Genomic DNA, 26835 nt, shown 5'->3' with positions numbered 1-26835 from the left:
CACAGTTATTATTTTAAATAAATAACCGAAATTAATCCTAAATGTAACTGGAAAACAATCGAAAAATACAACTGGAGTGATGCTAAGATAATTTATCAAATCTTTTGCATGAAAATTAATTTTATTACAATGAAATTCTATAAACAATTCAAAAGAATACAAAAAAAAGATGTTTTATAGAGCTTTCTGTTATGTGTTGTCTTAGACCCGACTCATGGCCGAGAATTAGGTTTATAAAGTCTTACCTCCCTGACTCATCATCACTCCTTTTTGCTTCATACAAAAAATCTATCAGGAGCCATGCTTAATCTAAATAATATCACCATCATATTATTTAAACTTTGTTGTCGACTTGCAAAACTCACTGCGTGCCGGCAACCAGTGCTGGCTCGGAGGGTTGAGGGACCCTAGGCGAGATAAAAAAATTGGGCCTACTGGTGTAAAAACAGTGAGAAGACAGCACAAAAAAAATTATATTAATACTATTTATGTGTATACATTTGTATTAACTGTAATATATTTAACCTATAATGCATTTGTAAAAATATTTACTCAGATTTACACATCTAACAACTCATTAAAAAAAATTAAGTATATACGTATGACATACAGTATATATAACATGAATCAAATGCATATTTTTTGTAAATGAATAACATACAAATATATGCATAAATAACTAGAAATGCAGGAGACATTTTAGCTTGTTTTTACACAGAGATTTACACAAACAAAACTTTGCATTAGATGTTGGACAGTGGCTAAAATTCAATTTGACAAAATGAGGGGGAAACCTGTTTTTTCAGCAGGGTGAAATAGGGGGATAGATAATTAATTGATTATTTAATGAAACATGCTGAATGTTGCCTCTTTTTGTATCACATATTACACAAGTATTTCTGTGATCATGGGCATTGTTGCATTTATTAAAAGTCCTTATACCACACTACTAAATAATGTATTATGCGCATATCTTTACTTTGAGCTAGCTATTCTTCCTCTGTTTTTCTTTTTTTGGCTTCGGGTTTGGATGCCATTTAATTTCTAATTATAATTTGATTAAGGTTGATTAAAAATAGCAATGACACTAGTGACATTATAGAACTTAAGACCTTAAGACACTTTTTCGGCTTTATTTCCAACATGAGCAATTTGGAGAGATATGTGGAATCTGTGTAGGAATACGCTACGTCATTCCATCCAATAGCCGATCACGGGCTGGGTTATGCAAAATAGAGTGCGGTGCTGCTGGGTATGTTTCTAATATTTTCTGCTTTTATTCATGCTGTTGTTGTGCATTTATTAATGTTTTAAGCTATTTGTCATGTATGAATAATGCAGAGCTAATGTTTTAATGAAATGTGGAAGTTTTTTTTTCTCGCCGTCATTGTGAATTGTATCGGGTTTAATAGGGTTTGTGCATTGCGCACTGCTTGAGGGTTTTAACATTTGCGCTCGTCCTCGTGCTTCTGTTCACAGTAAATATAATATAAGAGCAGCATTTGTGGGCCCCTTCAAAAAAACGCAGGGCCCTAGGCAACCGCCTATATTGCCTGTAGGACGAGCCGGCACTGCCAACACCTCTCCATAAAAGACTGTTACGCCGGTTTCACAATGTATGAGCGGCACGGCTATTTTTTTGCCGTGCATGTTCACAACTGGGACTTACACGGGGAGCAGAGCAGTGCATCAGCGTCAAGCAGGAGCGGTGCGTGAGGCGCACGGGTATGTTTTTTTTTCAGCATGAATGCTCACTTTGCTTTTTGATTAAACTACATTGCTTTCACCAGCATTGGTTTGGTTGCACATAGAAATTAACATCTTTATTCTGGGATTACCACTCTTAATAAATACACTTGCATGTAAAGCAAATCGTATCTCAAAGCATTTACTGGGGAACTGTCAATTTTTACTGGGGCACGTGTACATGGGGTCTAGCGACGCCTCTGCGTTTTCACCTTTATTGATAGGACAGTGGAGATTTACAGACAGGAAAGTGTGTGGAGCAGAGATAGGTGAAGGATCCGCAAAAGACCTCGAGCCGGGAATCGAACTTGGGTCACTGCAAACACCTCAGTGCTATTTGTCGACACACTAAACACTAGGCTATTGGCACAGACAATAAGGAAATTTTTAAATTAATAAAAAATATTGAATAAAAATATCAAGTAGCATAATTGTTTATACAGTTTTTCACAGTGATACCGATAAATATCTGGAACGACTTTACCGGTAAATTCAAAAAAGTACTGGCAAGGCCCACAGGCAAGAGATGTTACGGAATTTTTCCGGAAATGTCCATTTACACATCCATTCCAAAATAACAGTCAATTCTGACATCATTAAACAGAAATGAGCTAGTTAATGAGCTAGTTATTACTGACACAATAACTAGGTTTTGAAGCAAGAATGAAATGTTTTGGATGAGTGTCCTGAGGTTATAGGAAACAGTTTTGAGATTTGCACTCACATTTAGAAAATGTTAAGTCTGTTTTGAAAAACAGACCCAAGCAATTCCAAAAAAAAAAAAAAAAAACTGTAACATTAATAATGATAATGTAATTGTTTATTATGATTTATTAGGTGGGGGTTTGAGTAAATTAATAGTATTATTTTCAATAAAGGTCAAATAACGATTACATATTACAATTTAAAATATAAATGTGTCAGTTTTTGTTTGTTTATGGTCAGAATAACAAACATTTTCATTTATTATTGGTTACTCCATCGACTCTTCTGAAGTTACAACATTTGTATTGTGTTGTCTAAAAATTCACCCGCTTTGAATGTTATCACTCCATTAAATGGGCGTTAACAGTGGGTATCAACTAATATATGGGCCAGCAGGGGCCTTCTGTGCCTACTGGTAGGCTTAGAAGGCTGTTATCATCCATCCTCATGGTTAATCAGCTATACTAATAGAGAAGACTTCAGATTCAGATCTGTTTTTACATTACTGTGACGGCTGGGTTTAGGGTTAAGGTAGGGGTAGATGTTAATAAAATACATTTAATAGGAAATTTAATAAATAATAATTCTCGTTAACTTTCCATATGTGATCTATCTCTGGATGATTACAACCTTCCAGTAGGCCCCTAATAGCCCATATCTATCAGCTGATAACCACTGATAATGCCTATTCAATCGAGTGATAACATTAGAATCGGCTGTAAAAATTAATCTAAACATGTCTGAAAATATAAACAAGACACCTTCTTAATATTTTAAGCCAGTTTGTTTTCAATTTTGAAAGAATTGTCATCAGTAGGCATTGTTTTACTCATATACATAACTGTAAATTGTAAATACTGAGGATTTTCAAGAGATCTTTTGCTGTTTATACAGTTGAAGATGAAATAATTAGCCTTTCTGTGAAATTTGTATTCTTACTCAAATAATTCCCAAGTGCTGTTTAACCGAGCAAGGACATTTTTCCACATTTCCCCCACATTTTTTCACAGAGTAAGCCCCTTTTTCAATTGGCTACAGAACAAACCAATGATGTGTTACGACTGTCTTAGTAACCAAAATACCTAAGCTGTAAAAAATATCCGTAAGTTTACATATTTTGTGATTCATGTTTTTATTTCTCTCCATTTATTTATGCTTTTGAATTACATTATGGGATCTTGATCTTTCTTCCAACAACTTTTAAACTTAAAAAGTTCGAAAAGTGAGTTTTATTAACGTTTCTAATAGTTTAACCTACACTGTATTGTCTGTGTTGGTGTTGCATATCACGGTACAAAAACTTTGTAATAAATTGCCAGTACATTTTCTATTATTTTGCAGACTTATTTCTTTATATATTATTTCAAACTACTAAAATGTCAATAAAAGTCACTTTGTTAAACTGTTGAGTTGAATTTTCAACATCAGAAGTCGACATAGCAGAGATCTAAGTCCCACAATGCAATTGACAACCGTAAATCAACATAAAACACGTGTGAATCACAAAATACAGAAACTGTTAATTAACAGATATTTTTACAGTGTAGTTAAGCTCTTGAATTGCACTTTAAGCTGAATACTAAAATAAAATAAGCTAAAAAAAAATACTAAGAAAACTGAAGCGATGGTATTTGACCCAAAGTGTATAGGTGACCATCGTCAAATGGATGCACACGATCATCCTATTACTCAGTCAGAGATCTATAAGTACTTGGGCATATACATTGACAGTTCTTTTACATGGAAAACACACAGAGTGGGTTTGCTCTTGTTTATACCAGAGAATGTATTTTTTACGGAGGTTACGTCTTTTTGGAGTTAACAAGCAGCTTATGATGTTGTTTTATAAAGCTGTTCTTGAAAGCATTGTCAGGTATGGTATCACAGTGTGGTCTGGCAACCTATCTGTACAGTGTAAATCTAAGTTGATGCATCTCTTAAAGACAGGATGGAAAATTGTTGGGCATGATGAATATTTTAATTCTCAAGTTTTATATGAGAATTGAGTCAATTAAGTGGAAAGGATTCTGAATGATTCAACTCATTTTTTGTTTCCACATTATGAACTGCTTCCCTCTAGGAGATATAGAGTCCTTAAGCATAGTTTAAACAGATATAAGAAACCTTTTGTACCAGTTTCAGTGGGTTTACTTAACAAGAGATTATCTTAATTAGCATTACAACTATTGTAAATACTGTATTTTGTATTGTTTTTATTGTTTGTTTTTATGGAATGTCTGCAACAATATGATGCCCATAACAAATTCCCTGTCAAGGACAATAAAGTATTTACTTATTTACCTACTTACTAGCATCTAGCAAAGTCACTAGAATGTACTGTCAACATGGCAAAGACAAAAGCTATTGCTTATTTTAAAAAAATAATAAATCTTATGTTTAAAAATGTGTTGAACAAATCTTTCCTAGATTAAACAGAACTTAATATATTTGTAAAAGAATTCAAATGTCAATAATTACCGAAATAATAATTATCACTGTTTATGAACAGATTTTGAGCTGAAAGAAGCATATTTCCCTCATAATCTACACTCAGAAAACAAAAATGTAAAAAAAACTTGTCTTTGAGGTGCTAGCTTTGCAAAAGCTACTAACATGGACCATCCATGCATGCATATTTGACATGTTAAGTACTAATAACAACCTTTAAAGCAGCGATATGCACACTTTAGGGATAAAAAGGTAACGCTGCATTACACCTTTTTTTTCTGAAAAAGCGTAGTGCACAGCATGTTGAGGGAGCTGCACACCTCAAGCCTGTTTCAGCAGAGAATTACATCTGCTCTGGCTACTGCTGAGACCAACGCAAACACATACATACAGTTGAAGTCTGAGTTATTAGCCCACCCTTTCTTTTTTTCTTTTCTTTTTTAAATATTTCCCAAATAATGTTTAACAGAGCAAGGAAATTTTCACAGTGTATCTGATAATATTTTTTCTTCTGGAGAAAGTCTTATTTGTTTTATTTGTTTGTTGTTATTTTTTAAAAAACTTTAAGGTTAAAATTATTAGACCCTTTAAGCTATATATTTTTAGATAGTCTCCAGAACAAACCATTGTTAAAGAATAACTTGCCTAATTACCCTAACCTGCCAAGTTTACCAAATTAACCTAGATAAATGTCACTTTAAGCTGTATAGAAGTGTCTTGAAAAATATCTAGTAAAATATTATTTACTGTCATCATGGCAAAGATAAAATAAATCAGTTATTAAAACTATTATGTTTAGAAATGTGTTGAAAAAAAAATCTTCTCTCCGTTAAACATAAATTGGGGGAAAGATAAACAGGGGGGGGCTAATAATTCTGACTTTAACTGTATACACACACATGCACTGAGTGTTGAACTACAGTAGAGTTCGCAGGAGCAGCAACAGCAACAGCAATGCCCCAGAGTCTAGCCTGAACACCATTAAACCAACCACACCAGCGTGACAGACCCAACACAGAACGTACTACACCTGAGCAACCCGATACAGATGATTCATCTCCTTTTTGCCTTGCTTTTTCATTCAGTTGTTTTCACAGATGAAAAATCCATTTGGATTTTCTGTCTTGGTGTCAGCTTTGCGTTTTCAGTCTGCATCGTATTAGCTCGCTTAAAGGTAAACAAGCCAAATGCAGCGAACATCTCAGCTTTGGATTCCACAAGCATAAGAAAGAAATTTGGTCTATAAAATGCAAATAACTGAACCGAACCACCAATCAAGGAGATGATCTGACAATTGCTTTAAATGAGCATAAGGATCTGAAAAGGTTCAGTTGAGGAATTTGGCTAACTCGAGAGTCTTTCGCTGCCCTTGCAGGAACTCAAAGGTCAGATGACAAGTAAATTTTGTCATTAAGCCTCAGGCCGGGAGAGCAAGATCAAGGACAATTATTATGATGCTGCAATCAGCAGCAAGAAAAATATATCCGCACTTCCTTCCAGCCAAAAATACAGTATACAGGATTATTCAAATCACTCCCACCTTTTTGGAAAACGAGCTCTACCTTTTCCTCAAACGGCCTCAATGTTACTTAAAAAAACACACACACACACAGAAAATCTCTAAACAATTCAAATTTAACAAAAAGATGCAGAAGAAAAGAGAGGGAAGCAGATTAAAGATTCTCAGAGTGCAGCAAAGCTCAGACGGAGGATAAAGTAGAAAACCCAAAACAATCCCGCAGCGAGAAATGCAGTCATCCCGAACAAATCCACTCAAATGAAAAGAGACTGCTGAACACACAGAAGATCAGGAACACCATCAGGATTATTCCATAAGTTAAAAAAGTTCAAGCAGTGAAAGCAATTCGCTCTGTAAGTTGTCCAGACAGTGTTAAAAATCCCAATATCATGCACTGGACTTTTAAATAAACATAGCATACATTAACAGACCAAATAAAACCTTGAAGACACGCTTTATGAACACACACAAGCACACAAACCACACGTGCTTGCAAACACACTGTCACTAACAGAAAAGGATCAGCAACACATGAATAACGCGAGGCTACTGGAAGAAAACATAATGAAAATAAGTGTGAATGAATGACAGAGAGAATAAAAAGAGAGTCTCACTCCTGAGGATGCTCACAGACTGCAGCAGCGAGAGAGAGAGAGAGAGACTGACCGCTCCCTACACACACACGCACACACTGACACCCTCTTTCCTCTCTCACATACACACAAGCTCTCCTCCAGACCTGTTGCCATTGGATGGAGCTCCACAGTGGGCGGAGTCTGGTGCCTTAAAGCCCCTCCCTCCCCACGAGCTAGTCCAGATCAAAAGCCATGCTGGATTTTCTCTCTTGATGTCGGCTTTGTGTTTTCAATCTGCAGCGTATTAGCTCGCTTTAAGGTAAACAAGCCACAAATCCGGCGAATATCTCAGCTTTTGAATGCGCTGCGGATTTCACAAGCATATGAAGGGAATCCGCCTTGTGAAGTAAACATATGGGAATTGAGAAAAAGATTGATTATTAACTACTGACCACTGGAGGGGGATGGAAAGGTAAATACACCAGGATAAAAATACAGTTCGACAAGCGTAAGCAAAGAGTCTCACTGAGGAAATAAGCTCAGAGGTTGCTTTTTCATACTGTACAGATGTAGAATGTTGAAGAGAAATACAGATAGATTCAAATGAGGCATAAAGGCATACTATTGGAGCTACATGATAAGGGTAGATTTAAAAAAAAATTGAAAAGATGTTAGAGCTAGAAAAAAATAACAATAATGAGCGATAAATGAACAATACAAAAACTGTATATGACCAATGTCAGAAATGGATCTGCTTGCATTCTATTATACAGTCAAGCCAGAGAATTCTCATACCCCTGGGAATAAACAGAGCTCAGCATATATGAGTACATCCCCCATAGATCTCTCTTTTAAATTCACATTATTATAGAAAGCTTAATAGTAATATATTTGTGCATATACATTAGTTTAGTTAGCACTGAAGCCAAATCAGGAATTAATCTAACAAAAGACTAGCAAAAACAAAAAATAATTAGTACACCCCAATTTTTATGATAGAGACCAAATATTTCATAAAAATATAAAAAAGAAAAATAAAGAGAAACAAAACTATGTATGTATCTTTTTCTAAAGATGTTCTAGGACTAAAATATTATTGTAATAACTATGTGTCTTTATTATATCTGCTTTGTTCAAATATATCTTGCCAAAATATATAGGTTATACTTATTATATACTATATTCTATATTACTATATTCATGAAAATATTACTATATTCATAAAAATATTAATTTATTACACACTCACACACGCACACATCTATATATATATATGTATGTATATGCACATAAACACACACAGTATATACAGTGCATAACATAAATGAGTACCCCCCTATTTGAAAATGTATATTTTTATGAATATATATTTTTATGAATATATATTTAACACCAACAGCAAATGTTTTTGTTATTTTGACCAATTTTAATCTGTTATTTAGGTTAACTATTTTTTTTTTTTAGTAATACAAAGTTGAACCTAATATTTTTAGTCTGTAGGACTAAAAAAATGTTCAGTTGAATCAACAACAACAACAAAAAAAGTAGGCAGCCATTTTTTTTACATTATAGTTTTCAGTTAATTTTCAGTTAAACTTAAATGATCTGGAAGCAGACTGAGACACATCTTTATACAATGATCTTGGTCCAATTGTTTGTAGCACACTAATGGCCTGTTTCCACTGAGAGGTACAGTGCGGTATGGGTCGGTACGGGTCACTTTGCATTTCCACTGCCAAAAGGGTACATAAATACATATAAATACTTGTGTATAAATGTTCATTACTAACCTTTTTATGAACACGATTTGATTATAACTGCAGATCAATGATGGTGCGAAATAGCCTATTGTAACGTCTATATAACGATTATATAAAATAAATAAATGCAATGTATATGAACACATATAGACCCTTACAGTCTCCGATATGTTATCAATTACAGAAAAACTACACACAACATACATTTAGTCCTTATTCGGCTTCAAAAACAACACAAAACATATAGCCTACAGTCATGGCAAACCTCTCATCTGTATCTTTAATCTTCACCAGCACATGTAACCTCTTGTTAGAAAGTAATTCCATCATTCCAAGTTCATAATAGTCCAAAAGGTGATGATAACAGTTAAACATGGTAGTTTGTTCATATTTTATGTTGCAGAAGCATCATTTGCTGCTGTTTTTTCTGGCTTCTCCTTTGTTTTTCGCGCTTCACTCTTGGTTTCTGTAAGGATCGAATGTCAAAAGCTCAATAATCACACGCGCGTTATTAATATGAGCTCAAAAAGTTTGTTATTTCAAATCTAGACGTGCGGCGAGCTCTCTGGAGAAAGTGAAACCGCTTGCACTTTTAGACGGGCTGGTAAACAACAACAGGACGCGGGAGATTTTGTTCTTCTTGGCTTTGTGGCTGTTCACCAAAACGACAGCAAGGTTTGTTTGAGCTCGGATTGACCATGGCTTGTTATTATATGTATATATTATTACAGTGTAATGTCTCTGCTGTGTATTTAAAAATGGCGCTTTCTTTGTTTTCATTCTCCTGCTTCTGTGAGTGAGGTATCTCTGTAAACCAATAGCGTTCAGCTGTGCATCTTGCTCCGCCTATTGGTACCCTTTTTTCGTGCTAGGTACCCTTACCAAAAAGTGGTACGTACGGTTCACTTTTAGGTACCCATTGACAGTGGAAACGGCCATAAAAGCGTACCAAACCGAACCGTACTCTACCACTCAGCGGAAACGGGCCATAAGGTTCAGACGGCAATGTTCATGCTTATTTAAAGGAACCACACTAAGGGTGCTTTCACACTTGGTCCGAATGCCTCATTCGAACCCAAGTTCAATAGTCCCCCCTTGGCGGTAGTCCCCCCACTGCCTTTTTTCCTTCTGAACCCTGGTATGCTTGCATCATCAAGCTGCTGTTTTGTGTACAGCTGTTGCTAGGTGATGGCCACAAAAACAAAGCACCAAAATGGAGATGTATGCATATCATGATCATTCTGCTTTTACTGAATCTTTTGGTTTTGTTATCAAAGCCAAATTACAGAGAACCACTTGTGTCTATCTGCCGCCAAAAATATATACATAAATTTATAAAAAACTTTCAGAACATCACGCGATGTCTGCAGAAGTCGTTTTTGGTGGAGACAAGCAGAATTTATCAATGTTTGCACTGAACCAGTCCTGCCTATTGTCAAGGTAGATGATACTCAGACAAACACACATGATGATGAAAATGGTTTTTGTTATTTGGTATGATTGCATTCATATCAGAAGTGAACCATACCAGAGTTTGCACAAACCTTACCCCAGACCACCTCTTTCAGGTGGACTCGGGTACAGTTCACGGGTGTGCACCCGAGTTCAGAGGACACGTTCACACTAGCTAAATGTACCGTACTCTGACGTCAATTCAACCCAGGCGCGGACCAAAAGTGCTAGTGTGAAAGCACCCTAAAGCACAAAGTGTCATGCCATGCAGCATCTTTTAGAACTGTAAACATTGTTTTGTGTGGGATTATGCACACCGGCATTTGTTTGCATTGCTTAGAAACATATAGAAAACAATGTAAAGACGGAGTTAATCAAATCAAACCTGCCACACCCTAAGCCACTTTTCAGCTGCTACTGTAATTCACAAAAAAAGACACCTTCTCCTTTAAAGATCTACTGCACATGGAATCTTGTAGACAGACGAAAAGCTCTCTCTCTCTCATACCTACATTTCAAACAGGGATTCGAGGAAAATTACAGGTTATTTGGGATGATGGATTACCACACATCCAGAGACAGATAAAAAAGATGAACATTCAGATATGCATAAGTACAATTCTGATATAACACCACAAGAATGGCAAAACCAGTGTATTCAAAACATTTGTCTTGATTCTGTGCATATAGCTGCATTCACCATAATGAATGTTGGTCTAGTATTGGTGTGCATGCAGTCGGACACATCCAGGCTGACAGACGTCCTTGCGCAACAACACACACACACACACACACACACACACACGCACGCACACGCACACATGCGCACACACGCACGTGCACGCACGCACGCGCACACACACACGTCAGTCTGCATTGAGGTGCTTTCAGTTAATAGAGGACAGCTTGTGTAGTCTCATTAGCTGCTGTGCAGTGACTTCAACATGCCAAATACAGCTCTACCCGCAGCAGGGGAAAAGAGCATCACTGCGCCAGCAGGTACAATCACAATGTGTGAGCTACACAACTGGCACTGTGACATTTCCAGGGAAGAAAAACTGTAAATTAAGCCAGCGTCATCTGTAATGCGTCAGCGAGTGTGTGTGCAAGCTTTTAGCTAAAATAATGCTACTGTACACAGACTGCAGTGCTGAGATAAAAAGCCTGTTCAGCCAAGAACAATAAAAATAATATCATTGTAATGATAGCTACCAACCACATCAGCAGATGATGATGTTCTGTTTACTTAAGCGTGTGCAGTTTCATCATCTGCAGCTTTAAATTCTCGAGCTCTTTAAAGATGGGAAAAATTCTCATTCCTTTTTTACGCAAATCATTATTAGAAGGCTTAATGTTAATGAACTAACATTCAATATCCACTGTTATCACCCCAAAACATGGGGTGATGTACAGGATGTCTTTAAAGGCACAGTATATAATATCCACATCTAGAGGGCGCATATTCACAACAAACAAAGGTGCCATGACTGAGCTGTGGAATTATGGGAGTTTTTATCTTCATTACATCCTACGGGCTTCCAGCAGCAATCATGTTCATAGATGCGCTAAGTAAGTAGGGCTGGGCGATAAAATCAATATCAGTATTTATAGACTGAACACCATTGTCAATATCGATAAAAAAAGATTCAGTACTTAGTTTCGGTATGAAGCGCTACAATTTTATTTAAATATGGCTGCTGAGCACTTTGGAAGCAATGCTAATAAGCTTAGGGTGTCAGTTTTTTTTTTTTATTTATACAGGGACAATGTACAACATGACATGTTGTGCCAGAGTTAACTATAAAGCTAATTTACATCTGTAGTCCCTGGGCAGGAATTTGTAACAAATTTAACAGTAAAAAATAATACATTATACACTTACAATACAATACATACAATACATCATTGTCAGTAAAATGAAATCAAATCAGTGGCTGCATATTTGATTTTGTTTAAGCCAAATTTTAAGAAAATATAAAAACGAAATATGTTTCCGAAATAAAAACTAAACTAAAACTAACAAAACCAATCATGAAACTAAAACTATAAACTGAAAATTTAATAAAACATTAAAATAGTGTTAAAATAAAACTCGGCAGCACGGTGGCTCAGTGGTTAGCACTGTTGCCTCACAGCAAGAAGGTCACTGGTTTGAGTCCCGGCTGGGCCAGGAGGCATTTCTGTGTGGAGTTAGCACATTCTCCCCATGTTCTCTCCTCCACAGTCCAAAGACATTCAGTATAAGTGAATTGGATTAACTAAATTGGCCGTAGTGTATGAGTGTGTTTGTGTGTGTGTGTGAATGTGAGAGTGTATGGGTGTTTCCCAGTACTAGGTTGCAGCCGAAGGGGCATTCGCTGTGTAAAACATATGCCGGAATAGTTGGTGGTTCATGCCGATGTGGCGACTCCTGATAAATAAAGTGACTAAGTCAAAAGAAAATGAATGAATGAATGAATAAAAACCTCATTTAAAAATGCAAAACTATAATAACCTAGGGTGAAAAACACAATATGTAATATGCTAGGGTGTTGTCTTTATGATATTCTGGTTTCTACTGTATGTACGTCTTTGTTAAACTCTGTGGGATTAGCTTTTCCTCACCTGCCAGGTGGAAATTTGTGAGTCTGATTGCACAAATGTAGCACACCGCTCCTCACAAAGCTGCATGATTTGATGTATAATTCATGTCCAGGACAAGTTTTGCACTAAAGTTAATAGGCGTTCAGATGACATGACTGACAGCACAATTAAGAATAGTCCCCACAGAAGGAGAGATACCCTTAGTGACCTTAAAAACTAACATCTTGGAAGGTTAAACTAATTAATTTTTATACACTCCATGACAAAACAGACAGAAGTTGATTATAAATATTCTAAACCACATTCTGCCACAAAATCCCTTTCTATGAATGTTGCCCTTTAAATTAGTAACGCCGCAAATCCTGGTTCAATCTGTCAGAACAATAAAACCATCTACTGTGGAAGATTCATTCTCCGTGGAAGGTCTTCAGATGTTTGGGCTTCATTAGAAAGGATGAGATGGAGCAGAGCAGAGGTCAGGCATAAATCAGACGGGACACACACTATTACAGTAAAATGCTCATTGATAGAGCTAAATGATTAATGGCCTGTTAGCTTCAGACTGCCAGCTCTTTCACACACAAACATAAAGACATTAGATGAAAACCAGAATAATCAGTGTGTTAGATCAATTAATATCTGGTTACATCAAAATATAAAGATTCTATCTATCTATCTATCTATCTATCTATCTATCTATCTATCTATCTATCTATCTATCTATCTATCTATCTATCTATCTATCTATCTATCTATCTATCTATCTATCTATACTTATATTGTTAAACTTATGTTTATATTATGTTTCTCTACATTGCTCCCCTAAGAGTGTGTGGGTGTTTCCCAGCACTGAGGGTGTATTCTAAGTGTTGGGTTATGGTTGGAAGGGCATCCGCCAGTAAAACATATGCAAGATTAATTGGTGGTTCATTCCGCTGTGGTGATATGGAAATAATCCAAAGGAAAGTGAGTGAGTTTTGCAGTCTATTCTACATAAAACAACAAAAGTCTGAAGAAATTCCTCATTTATATTTATATAGGTAAATGTGCATTTGTGTGTGTGTTATCTTAGCGTGCTGGTGTCCTAAAAGCACCTTCAATCTTGTTTCTCAGAACGCCACACTAACAGAAGCACGCGCACATACTCATACGAATGAAAATGCCAGTTCTGAAAAACCTTTTCAAGCCCTATTGTTCTCTGTTTCAAAATGCCAGCTAAAAACTGCAGTGTGTTCTGAGAGGATATGCATGATTTTCCAGCCACCCAGCACTGAGGGACAGCCATTAAAGTGTTTTAGTAGTGATGCTGCTGAAAGCTACAAACAAATTACCGCAATCTGTTCATTTTCTGCTTGAAGAGAGGATGGTCTGTCAATCAGCACAGTATATGGATCTGTGTGAGTATCAGTGTATAGCCTATTACTAAGCTCTAGCCTGAAATTACCGAGGTTCAGGAAGTGTTTGCTGAACCCGAGGGCACGCTGATAAAACAGCATGCAATTATGTTTCCCAGAGATGGTACAACAAGCTACTAATGCTGCCTGACCTCACCTTCTCTTCACCTGTATGGAGGATATAGACTGTAGCCTTATTATCTAAGGTTAAAAAATCGAATTTTCCTGATTTTATTTAATAAACAGTTGATATACTAAATATATACAGCATTTAAAAATGAAAATAATAAAGTCCTGTAAGTTTATAAAACTTACAAATCCATAAAACATTTTTAAAAAGTAACATATTTATACAATGCATTTATTGACCATAGAGAGTCAGGACCGAAAGAGAGAAGGGTCTGGCTGCAGATTTGCACTTGCACTCCAAGGCTTGCACTCTCAGGCACCCATGCTTCCTCTGCAAGTGACGTCATTTACAATAGATGTGGCAGGACAGTGCAGGGCTCGTTTGCATGAAAGTCCTTAACCAAAATATCCCCCAGTTTAAAGCTTAAGGGTATCCTTAGTAAAAGTTGGGTTGCAAGGAGAGAAAAAAAAAATCAACTAAAGAAATTTAATGCTGCCATTAAGTATTTCCCCTTAGTCTTTAGTAACAATTTCCTCTTAAAACATTTAAGGAACCTAATTAGCTTCCTTAAATGAACAAATGACACTCAAAATGCAAGCATTATTACCTAAATAAAAATGTTTTAGATAAAAGACTCACAGGACTGTAGATAAACAATTTAATAAAACAGTTTAATAAATAAAATAATATATACATTTGAAGTCAGAATTATTAGCCCCCCTGAATTATTAAACCCCCTGTTTATTTTTCCCCTAATTTCTGTTTAACGGAGAGATTTTTTCAACACATTTCTAAACATAATAGTTTTAACAACTCATTTCTAATAACTGAATTATTTTATCTTTGCCTTGATGACAGTAAATAATATTTGACTAGATATTTTTCAAAACACTTCAATACAGATTAAAGTGACATTTGAAGGCTTAACTAGGTTAATTAAGATAACTAGGCAGGTTAGGGTAATTAGGTAAGTTATTGTATAATGATGGTTTGTTCTGTAGACTATTGAAAAAAAAATGCTTAAAGGGGTTAATAATTTTAACCTTAAAATGGTGCTTAAAATTTTTTAACTGCTTTTATTCTAGCCGAAATGAAACAAAAAAGACTTTCTTCAGAAGAAAAAATATTATCAGACATACCGTGAAAATTTCCTTGCTCTGTTAAACATCATTTGGGAAATATTTAAAAAAGTAAAAAAAAGAAAATCAAAGGGGGGCGAATAATTCTGACTTCAGCTGTATAGGATGTAACCATTGACATGCATAGATCTATAAACAGTTCCTGTGCAGAAGAGAATCTAGTTTTGATCTGACAGACGGACTGCAAAAAGCTCAAACTCAGTGATTTTTCTCGATTATCAATCCATCATCAGTATTCTTGGATTCACACTTTTTTTTTTGTAGTAACACTGCGAGGTTGTCGTATTGCAAGGGGGAGTTACTGATGATGAAAGCCCACCTCAGCAGTCCCACAAAACCCCCTGCAGAAAGTGCAAGCTTGCATTTACCTCTGCACCTTAATGAGCTCTACCTCCCCAGAATCGATTCAGAGAGCATCAGGGGAATTGGATGGAGCCACAGAGAAAAAGATCAGCCTAGTTGGAACCACAGCTCTATGACTAAATACTCATAAGGCTGACTATCAAAGCACCTCCGAATTATTTTAAAGTCCACAAAACATCTATACTAAACACGTTTGCATAGTGGCTGTGCAGCATTTGTAAAAGGAGAAAATTGCCAGTAGAATGAATTTTTAATGCCAGGAGAATTGATTCTTGTGGTTTCACAGCATCCCTAACAAAGCCTCCATCTGCTAAAGCTCAATATTAACATATATAATTTAAAGGTGCTGTATGTAAGGTTTTGACTCATATAAAGGATTAAAAAAATACCATGATATGTTTGCAGATATTTAAGAAACATGCTAAGTGAACACTCTTGTTGATTTATTTTTTTGCTGAAGACAGTTATTCTGCTTTGAAATTGTCTGTTACGCGCTGGAACGCTGTCTTTGTTTTGATTATTTTAATCCGCTCATCCTCGATGTTCTACTGAGGAAAAAAAGGTCAGTTGGATGACCTGAAGGTGTCGGCAAAATAAATTTGGGTGAACTACCCTTTTAAGTGTGACCTAAAGGGATAGTTCACCTAAAAATTTAAATATACCCATAATTTACTCACCCTCAAGTGGTTCCTAGTCCTTTATGAGTTACTTTTTAACACAAAACAAGATATTCTGAAGATGAAAGTAAGAAACTGGTAACCACTTACATCCATAGCAGGAAAAACAATGGAAGTTGATGGTTATTAGTTACCAACATTTTCAAAATATCTTCTTTTGTGTTCATAAGAAAAAAGAAACTCAAACAGGTGTGATAAGTGAAGGCTAAGTAAATGATGACAAGGAATTTTATTTTAAGTGTAAATACAATTATGGTGTACGTGGTACGTTACGGTTCACAGAATAGATTATATAAAAAAAATCTTTAAATTAAAAAATTAAAGCAGTTTAGCAAACTGCTACGAGCAAAAGCAGTCAGTGTTTGTGAGTGGGCAAACATGCAGCCATTCTGTGAGTGTGATCTGATTGCTTCAGCAAGGGTGTGTTGTTTCAGCAGGGGGCAGCAGGTAGTTTGGGGAAGGAGAAGTACAGGAGGATCAGGAGAGAGAAGCAGAGACAGAGACCAGTGCAGTAGAAGACAAGCATGGCTACTGACCTAAACCTGACCTGCCATTTTAACCCAAAAGACTCACTTTGTGTTTAATTCATGTGTGCTAGCTTTTGGTGCATTAACATACTCGATATACTCCTAAATGTAGACAAATTAAAATCGTAACAGATATACAGAATTCTATTTTACAGTGTATACCAAAAGTGTTTTACCTAGTAATTTACAGTGCATTCGGAGAGTATTCATAGCGCTTCACATACACAGGTGTATGGCTTTTCAAATCATGTCCAATACACTGAATTTACCACAGGTTAACTCCAATTAAGCTTAAACATCTCAAGAATGATCCGTGAAAACAGAATGTACCTGAGCTCAATTTAGAGCTTCATGGCAAAGGCTGTGAATACTTATGTACATGTGATTTTTCAGGTTTTTTTTATTTTTAAGAAATTTGCAACAATTTCAGGAAATATTTTTTCACATTGTCATTATGGGGTATTGTGTGTAGAATTTTGAGGAAATAAATTTATTTAATCCATTTCGGAATAAAACTGTAACATAAAAAATGTGGAAAAAGTGAAGCGCTATGAATACTTTCCGGATGCACTGTAAATACAACTACATTGGTTGAGTTTAGGCTTAGCCCCTATTAATAACCCAGTAAGTGCAAATACCATATGCATTTAATGTGTAAATGCAGAAAAAAAAGGCTGTCTTAGTTCTCTTTAATGAACCAAAACTTACATATATATGCATATGTATGTGTCTCCTGATATGTATATATATATATATATATATATCTGTATTTCTGTGTAGTCATAATTCATATACTGTATATATACACTCGTATGTGTGTGCAAAAACGTAAGCAATTTCCTCTTTCGATTAGAGTATATCATTACTACAAAACATAATAACATATTTAAATATTATATATTATTATTAAATAGATAAATTATTATTAGGCTGCAATCATTCTAAAACTCTGTTATTAACCGGTTATTAAAAAGACTCATCCTGCAAGACAGTATGTAGATACAGTAGGATAATATTACATATACTATTATTCAAGTTTTTTTTTAAAGAAATTACGATTTAATTTAAAATAAAATAATATTTTTTTTTTCAGTAAGCATGTATTAATTTGATTTAAAATAACAGAAAATGTGTTCTTTCAGCTTTCTATTTATCAAATACTCCTAAAAACAACTCTTTCGCTAAAGAATATTAAGCAACACAACCTTTCCTGACACTGGAAATTCAGCTTTGCCATCTCTGAAACAAATTAAACAAAATAGAAAAACTGTAATAATATTTGACATGTTGGCAACACTTTATAATAACTACACAATGAACCATCTGTTAAGCATTAGCAAATAGATTCGTTATCTGTTAAGTATTAACTCTATATTAATAGACGCTAGTAAGCCGTTTATAAATACAGCTACACATACTTTAATCTTGACTTGTAAGTACAGTTATAATGAGCTTAATTACTGTATTTGTAAATGATTAAGTATTGCATTATTTACAAACTAGTTATTTAAGATTAGTTGGCGCTATTTTAAGATCATTCAGAATGCGGAAGTAAATTATTAATAAACTATTCAAATTAACATTCATATATCTTATTATTCAGGCATAAATTAACAGTAATTTGTATGTTAATAAATGCTTTATTAAGTCAACTTCATGCAATTTTGTGACCTAATCTAAAGTGAGGACTATTTATGCTTTATAAATCCCTTATAAATGACAATTAAAGGCTCAGGTATATTCTAAACAGAAAAAACAAAACAAAAAAACAAAAAACAAATGACTTTATAAATATCTATTCATTTGAAGATCCACAAATGAAACTATGAAATGAAAAATAAACCTTTGCAATCTTATGTAAAATAAAATTACGGTACAGTTTAAACGTCGCTAAATAACTTTAAAATGTTGTATCATAATATATTGTTAAATTAACATATTGTTGTTGTTTTATCCAATTTTATTTAATTGTATTTATTTCTAATTGTATTTAGACACTCCTGTTATTCAGCAATGTTTAAAGTTTACAGTAATTTTATTTGTTATATAAGATTGCAAACATTTATTGTTTATTTAGCCTTTACCTGTCATTTATAAGGGATTTACCAAGCATAAATAGTCCTCACTTTAGATTAGGTCACAAAACTGCATGAAGTTGAGTTAATAAAGCATTTATTAACATTCATTACTATATGCCTGAATAATAAAATATATAAATGTTGATTTGAATAGTTTATTAATCATTTACTAACTCATTCTGGATGACTGTAAAAGCCACCAACTACTCTTAAATACAAATGGTTTGTAAATAATGCAATACTGAATTTAGTAATGAACAATTTATAAGTCAAAGTATGAAAATACAATCATTAAGCACATTATAAATGTCTTTATAAGTCAAGAATACAGCTTGTGTAACTGCTTACTAACATCTGTAATGTTACTGCTTAACAAATAATGAATTAACTATTAGCTAAAGCTTAATAGATGATTCATAGTGTGTAGTTATTATTGTTACCGACATGTTTCAAGTTTTTACTGTATTTTTTCATTAATCAAATGCAGCCTTGTTGACAAAAGAAAAATTAAAATCTCATACCATCCACCATACAATCTATTTTCCAATTATACATTAATTCCAATTATTACTTTGTCCATTCATTAACAAAAGAAAAGTGATTGTTCTAAAAAGGTCTTGATCCTCCAGCATTAATGTCTACACATGTATGCACAGTATAGCAGCCGTCTGTGTTGGACAGGCGGGTTAGAGCCAAAAACAAACACAACGGGAGTTTATCGAGTGAGGCAGCAGGCAGGGGAAACACAGGATGCACACAGGATTATCAGGAGAGCAAGGTCTCTCTCTGTTCCTTCCCCTGAATGAAAGGCCCATGGTCAGAGCCGCCACTGGGGCAAGAAAGAGACCACGATCCTCAGCCAGACTGCAGAGAGTTAGACAGAAGCTGAGCTCTACAGACCCACTGATCAATATAATGACTGGATTGCTCACTGCGTTCTAACCTGCTGTATTGAAGCCACTGGAAATGTTCAAACGACCATATTGGTTTTACTAATCAAGTGAAGCTCTAATGCTTGTATTCTAATCCTTGTATTTTGATTCAAATTTGAGAAACTGAGAAGCTTGCAGGTTTAAAGGGATAGTTCACACAAACAACTGACAATTCAGTCATCATTTCCTTTCCCTTAACTTGTTCCAAATCTAAACACAAAAGAAGATAGTTTGAAGAAAGCTGGAAACCTATAACCATTGACTTCAATAGTATTTGTTTTCATTATGCTAGAAGGTTACAGGTTTTCAGCTCTCTTAAAAATATCTTCTTCAGTGTTCCATAGAAGAAACAATCTCATAAAGATCTGCAAGGGTCTACTGCATCACAGGAAGCATTTAAGGGAGAGGAAATAGGGTGTAAATGTTCATTTTTGAGTGAACTATGCCTTTAACATTGAGTTTGTCAAATCAGTTCATAGGCTCAGTTAAAGCTAATTTAGTTATTTATGGTCACATTTTAAGATTTTTTTTGTAAGCAAGGAGTAGCACCTATTGAAAAAGGATTATAAAATTACTTAATCTACTAAGTGTCCAATCACTTTTCCACCACCTGACAGTTTCATGGAGCCATATAACACTTGAATAGATCATGAAGAACGTGGTCAGACATTCAAAACCGAATGCTTGTAGCCAGATGATCCACAGTCAAGCTATAAATTCTGTCTATTCTATTCAAGCTAGAATATTCTGTCTGATTATTCAATTATTCATTTTATTTTCTGCTTAATCCCTTTATTAATCAAGGGTCGCCACAGCGGAATGAACCGCCAACTTATCCAGCATGTTTTACGGAGCGGATGCCCTTCCAGCTGCAACCCATCCCTGGGAAACATCCATATACACTTATTTACACACATACACTATGGACAATTTAGCCTACCCAATTCACCTATAGCACATGTCTTTGAACTTGTGGGGTAAACCAGAGCACCCGGAGGAAACCCACGCCAACATGGGGAGAACATGCAAACTCCACACAGAAACGCCAACTGACCCAGCCAAGGCTCGAACCAGCGACCTTCTTGCTGTGAGGCGAACGTGCTACCCACTGCACCACCGTGCAGCCCTCTGTCTGATTATTAAAGGTTTATTATTAAAATTATTAAAATAACCATAGGATGAAAAAAAAAATATCAAGCCGAATTATAAATTTGTTATATGCATTGAAAATGAGTGAAGCAAGAAGGTTGCTGGTTCGAGCCTCGGCTGGGTCAGTTGGTGTTTCTGTGTGGAGTTTGCATGTTCTCCCTGCGCTTATGTAGGTTTCCTCCGGGTGCTCCAGTTTCCCCCACAGTCGAAAGACAAGTGGTACAGGTGAATTGGGTTGGCTAAATTGTCCATAGTGTATGAGTATGAATGAGTGTGTATGGATGATTCCCAGAGATGGGTTGCAGCTGGAAGGGCATCCGCTGCGCAAAACATATACTGAATAAGTTGGCGGTTCAGTCTGCTGTGGCGACCCCAGATTAATAAGGGACTCAGCCGAAAAAAAAAAAGAATGAATGAATGAATGAATGTTGGTGCATTCTAAACAGGATAAATCACCCTCCGAATGGCACTCCAGAGTGAAAACAATCATAGCTGCCATAATGAAGAGTTGCTCCAAACTGGCAACTTTATAAATAAATAAGTGAATGAATTAATTAATAAATGAGTTTTAAGGAAAATAATTATGGATAATAAAATTAATTACATTTATAAGTAATAAAGAAACGTATATAGGAAGATAAATAAATAAATAATAAATTAAATAAGCAACAATCTTTTCGTGTGTGCTTTTTTGAGTGTAAATCAGCAGACAAATAGTGTGACGAGGACACACCTGCTAGTCGTCTCATTAAGATGTTGGAGAAGTGTGATCCAAATAAAAAATTTTTTAAAACCCTACACCCTTCATTCCTTCGAAGCTGTCACTCCAGTCGTTTTTTTAAAGGGGTTAGTACATAGATGATTGTTCTTCCGAATGGAACACAGTAATTACTGAATACGCAACAGTTTTCTTTGTTTAAACATAATAAAATAATGCAATACTGTCACCTACTGTTAACCAAGACCAAACACATACTACATTAATTCGCAAGATTCTCTACTGAACATTACAGCTTCTTTTCCTGATCCCAAATAAAGAACTACTGTATGTGATGTTTACAATATTACGTTAATTAATTCAGAAGACAAAGTGAGCATAGGCGAGAATACCAATATGGCGACAAAGTGGCTTTGCTTTTTATGTAGTTCTGAGCAATCCAGTTCTATAATACAAATCAGTGTTCAAATCTAAGCATGACTCCCAAAGCCTCACGGAAAGGAGTGAGATTGGAAGTGTGAATTTGTCTCTCTGTGCAGTCTGTCTGTGTGGCGCTGTTCTTGACCCTGGTGCTGATCGCATGGCACAAACCTGCAGTCGGTGGCGGGGCCCGCCGTGGGGAGCACAGGGCAAGTTCTGACGGGTGAAAAAAGAGAGGACATATCAGTAAACACCTGACCACGCTGCCGCATCTGTCTCTCTTACGCTATCACAGACTGTATGAGCACACACCGGCAGCTCATGCTAACGGCGCCTCCTAAACTGAGAATATGGTTTCTTGTGTTCTGTCTGTAGCGCCGCAATTTAAAGGTGAAGTGCGTCATTTCTTGGTGCCCCTAGTGGCCATAAATGGAATTGGTAAAACTATTGGCAAATAGACCGGAAAAGCATTTCTGCACTTCCAGTTCCATTATTAGTCAATGAGTGTGTTTTTTGTTTAATTTAAATGAATACATTTTTATTCACATAGATATTTTCTTGTTTTATTCTGTCATAATACATGCCAGTTAAACTGGACCAAAGTATTTTCGAAGTTTTAACATGTTTTGAAGATAGAGTTTGCTAACTACTGGCTAAATAGGACTATTTACATTAAACGGGCCATAATATGATTTGAACACTTCATTTAATGTATAATAATGCTTATTGAGTTTGAAAAAGGTCTGTTATGTCCAAAAAAGTCATCTCCCAGATAAATTACTCTGGTAAGCATTGCTGTTTCTGAACTTTCTAAATATCCTGATTGTAGTTTTCTTCTGTTAAAGCACAAAGTACTTCTGTTAAGGTAGTTTAAGGAGATAGTTCATCCCAAAATTCAGATAGTCATCCTTTACTCACTCTTCAATTATTCCAAACCTGTTTGAGATTTTTTCTTCTCTTGAACCAAAAAAAAAAATAATAATTTATTTATTTTTGGGTAAACTATCCCTTTAAACCAGGGATGTCAAACTCAATTCCTGGAGTTCCGCAGCTCTGCACAATTTAGTTCCAACCCTAATTAAACACACCTGATCAAACTAACTGAGTGCATTAGGCTTGTTTGAAACCTACAGGTAATTTGGAGCCGGGTTGGAACTAAACTGTGCAGGGTTGCGGCCCTCAAGGAACTGAGTTTGACATCCCTGCTTTAAACTCTACATTTAAACAATTTCTGCTCAAGGCATGAGCAAGAGTTTAAGAGCTGATTGAGTTAGTAGTGTTTATGTCCAAGAGATGACTTGTTTGCAGATCAAACATACTATATTGTTAAACATATGTTTGTCGTCCCCAACTGTTTAATCTGTGTTTATTTACGAGGTCTATTATAGTATGTCATGAGTCCCTAGTAGGTGTAATATCGTCACCTTGGAATTATAAGGTTCTATCTGCATTCGGAATGATTTTGAGATATTGAGCTTCAAAGTTTTTGCATTCCATAGGAAAACAGTATGTGTGTAACATTTGTTTTTTAAATAAAAAGTCTTAAAATGTAAACAACTTACAAAAAAACATCCCATAATGTAAATAAGTTGTCATTTAATAAGAATATGTCAATAACTCAATTTTGACAAAAAAGTCAGATAGAACATTATAATTCTAAGGTGACGATATGTGTGTGATGATGCTGCATGTTATGACATTGAACAAATATGTGAACAAATGATCTGAAGTGAAGCAAAGATTTCCTGTTCTCAGAGACCAAAGAACACTGTGTAGGGACCCTGTCAATTGGAACATGATTCATCACGATTCTCTCTCTGAATCAGGTGCAAATCAAATGCAAAATATGCAGAGTGGTTGAGTGAGAAGACTAGAATTCAGAACCACTACAATAAACTACTATACTGGCCATAATTTGTTTATAGTCAAAATTGTAGCCTTTTACTTTGGCCTATTGTTTTTAGGCTTTGTTTGTTGCTGTTCTTGATTAGCCGAAAAAGTAAATATCATAACATTTGTTGGTATCTTTTTTATATTAAAAAAGTCCAATGATAAAATCAAACAATGATGGTGGAAAAAACAATGCATGCAATAAGTTCCATCCTAAACTAAAACCAAACGTCAGCAAGTTAAGCTGGTTATGATGTGCTAGTTGACCCCAGCTGAAAAACCCCGAAACTACACCATCATCATTAATGATAATAATTATAATAATAATGTAAAATTCCTTACATTTATATAACGCTTTTATGGACACTCAAAGCGCTTTACACATTGGGGGGAATCTCCTCATCCACCCCCAGTGTGCAGCATCCACCTAGATAAAGTGACGGCAGCCATATTGCGCCAGGCCGCACACCACACCAGATGATTGGTGGAGAGGAGACAGAGTGATGAAGCCATTTAAGATATGAGGATGGTAAGGAGGCCATGATGGACAGAGGCCAGTGGGCAACTTTGGCCAGGATGTAAGGGTTAAAACCCTACTCTTTTTTGAAGAACATCCTGGGATTTTTAATGACCACAAAGAGTCAGGACTCAGTTTAACACCTCATCCGAAAGACGGTGCTCACTGAGCAGTATAGAGTCCCCGTCACTATACTGGGGCATTAGGACCCACACAGACCACAGATTTAGAGCCCCCTGCTGGTCTCACTAACACCACTAATGGATTATTTTAAATGATCATATTCTGTTACAAAACAAATACTTTGCAAGCATGAGTTTGTTTTGGGGGGGTTATAAAAAAGCAATAAAAATGTTGTAATGTTCTGCCTGTGCTCACCAAGGCTGCATTTATTTGATCAAATATACATTATTACATGTTATTTATTGATGCGATTCAAAGCTAAAAATCTATCATCACCACTCCAGTCTTCAGATCCTTGAAAAAGCATTCTAATATATTGATTTGCTGCAAAAGGAATGTTTCATAAACTGAGATCAATGCTGAAAATAGTTGTGCTGCCTTTTCTTTTTGTAATAACTGTGAAAAGACTATTTTCAGTGTCCACATGAAACTAGAACAGCACAAAGTATACCCACAACAAAAACATGACACACTTCACCTTTAAGTAAGATAAGCCAGTAAAAACATTCTCCGATCCGAGTCTACAGTGATGCGTCCCATGCCGTCTGAATGGGTCACTGGAGTCCAGAGCAGCCACAGCCTCAATCTGACACTTATCAAACATGGCACCTCAACACTCCGAGGGCACATGCACTGTTATTCTGTAAGAGTCAGGAGGAATAATGCGCGCGCCGGGCTGGACTTGGCCCAAAAACGTCTGGGTGAGTTGTGTTTCTGCCCTGCCTGCAGCTAAAGATGACCTCTGCGTTCTGTGAGAATCATGTGGGCTTCAGTGCCAGTGTTTGGTCAGGAGGAGCTGATGGACACACTCACCCTCGGGCCGGTACTGGGCGATGATGGTTACCGTCTGCCCTGCTCCCTTCAGCGCTGCCGCAGCTTGTTCGTGAGTGGCACCTCGCAGATCGATTCCATTGACCTGAAATCAATCACAACCAAGATTGGATCATAAATAGAGTTTAAAGGCCTCCTATTTTACCCCTTTTACAAGATGTTAGATAAGTCTTAGGCATTTATGTATTTATTATACAATGCAGAATATGCCCATTTTGTGCTCAGATCAAAGTGTAGCTGTTTTTGCAGCCTGTGCCTTTAAATGCAAATGAGTTGGTTTTCCCCACCCATCGTTCCCACCTGAGTTACGTCAGACAAATCAGTGACAGAAACACACAGGGATGAAGCAGAGATCCAGCTCATTAGTCAAAAATACCAAGTAAGTTTATGTGATGTATTTTATTTGGTTATTTTCTCTCTTGTATTGTTGCTCATCGTAAATGGTTGTACTTATACTATGCGGCTGTGCTGATTCCAGTGGTTATGAATTACAGGATCTTTATTACAAACACGCACTGTTTTAAAACGTTTTGAACTTGGAACAGATCTTTTAATGCCAGTTTATTTGCAAATCCTGTTAGGATTTGCAAATAAATTAGGATTTGCATTAACATAGACATGTTAATGCAGCCTGTTTTGGTGGGTGCTAAAACTGCACTCATAAGTCACGTTATGGTAGGCCTCAAAGTCCCTGGGATATGGATCATATTTTAACATCAGGAAATTCAAAAATAGAGACTTGTTGTGCTTATATTACTCCAGTATGACTGTGGACACACAGTTCTGTCAAAGCAGCTTCCAAAAGTTGATTTTGTATTATAGGTGCCCTTTATTTGCTTTTGAGGTTTCATCAAAAACACACGTTAAAAAAAGATTGATGATTGTTTCTTATTGCTAACCATGCAGGGCTCTTTGTGCCCCAAATTTTTTCTAAGGGGCACCAGAACAAAATTTAGATGCACCAATTTTTTGACCACATCGCAATTAACAATGCAGTTAAAAAATTTACATCCTGAACAATGTAAAAAAGCACTAGTTTAACCGAAATATACTAGCTCAACCAAAAATATCTGTGACGAAATTTGATAAAATGATTGTC

At 35.8% G+C, this 26835-nt stretch overlaps 1 protein-coding gene across 14 annotated transcripts in view; it reads right to left on the bottom strand.

Annotated features, from left to right (window-relative positions):
- Positions 1-26835, bottom strand: part of dlg2 (discs, large homolog 2 (Drosophila)) — a 420832-nt gene that overhangs the window by 47520 nt on the left and 346477 nt on the right. For 8 of the 14 annotated variants that reach the window (XM_056466770.1, XM_056466773.1, XM_056466771.1 and 5 more), the window contains 2 exons: positions 25719-25821; positions 22487-22531 (listed from right to left, as the gene is read on the bottom strand). In XM_056466770.1, coding sequence (XP_056322745.1) covers positions 22487-22531; positions 25719-25821 — 148 coding nt within the window. Of the gene's footprint in view, positions 1-7032; positions 7087-22486; positions 22532-25718; positions 25822-26835 lie in introns of those variants that run through there. The other 6 variants (XM_056466772.1, XM_056466777.1, XM_056466775.1 and 3 more) reach the window with 2 other exon arrangements.

The sequence above is a fragment of the Danio aesculapii genome, chromosome 10 (assembly GCF_903798145.1).
Source record: "Danio aesculapii chromosome 10, fDanAes4.1, whole genome shotgun sequence".
NCBI classification, from domain to species: Eukaryota; Metazoa; Chordata; class Actinopteri; order Cypriniformes; family Danionidae; genus Danio; species Danio aesculapii.
The sequence above is the reverse complement of the archived record's forward strand: the minus strand, read 5'-3'. Positions and strand labels throughout refer to the sequence as shown.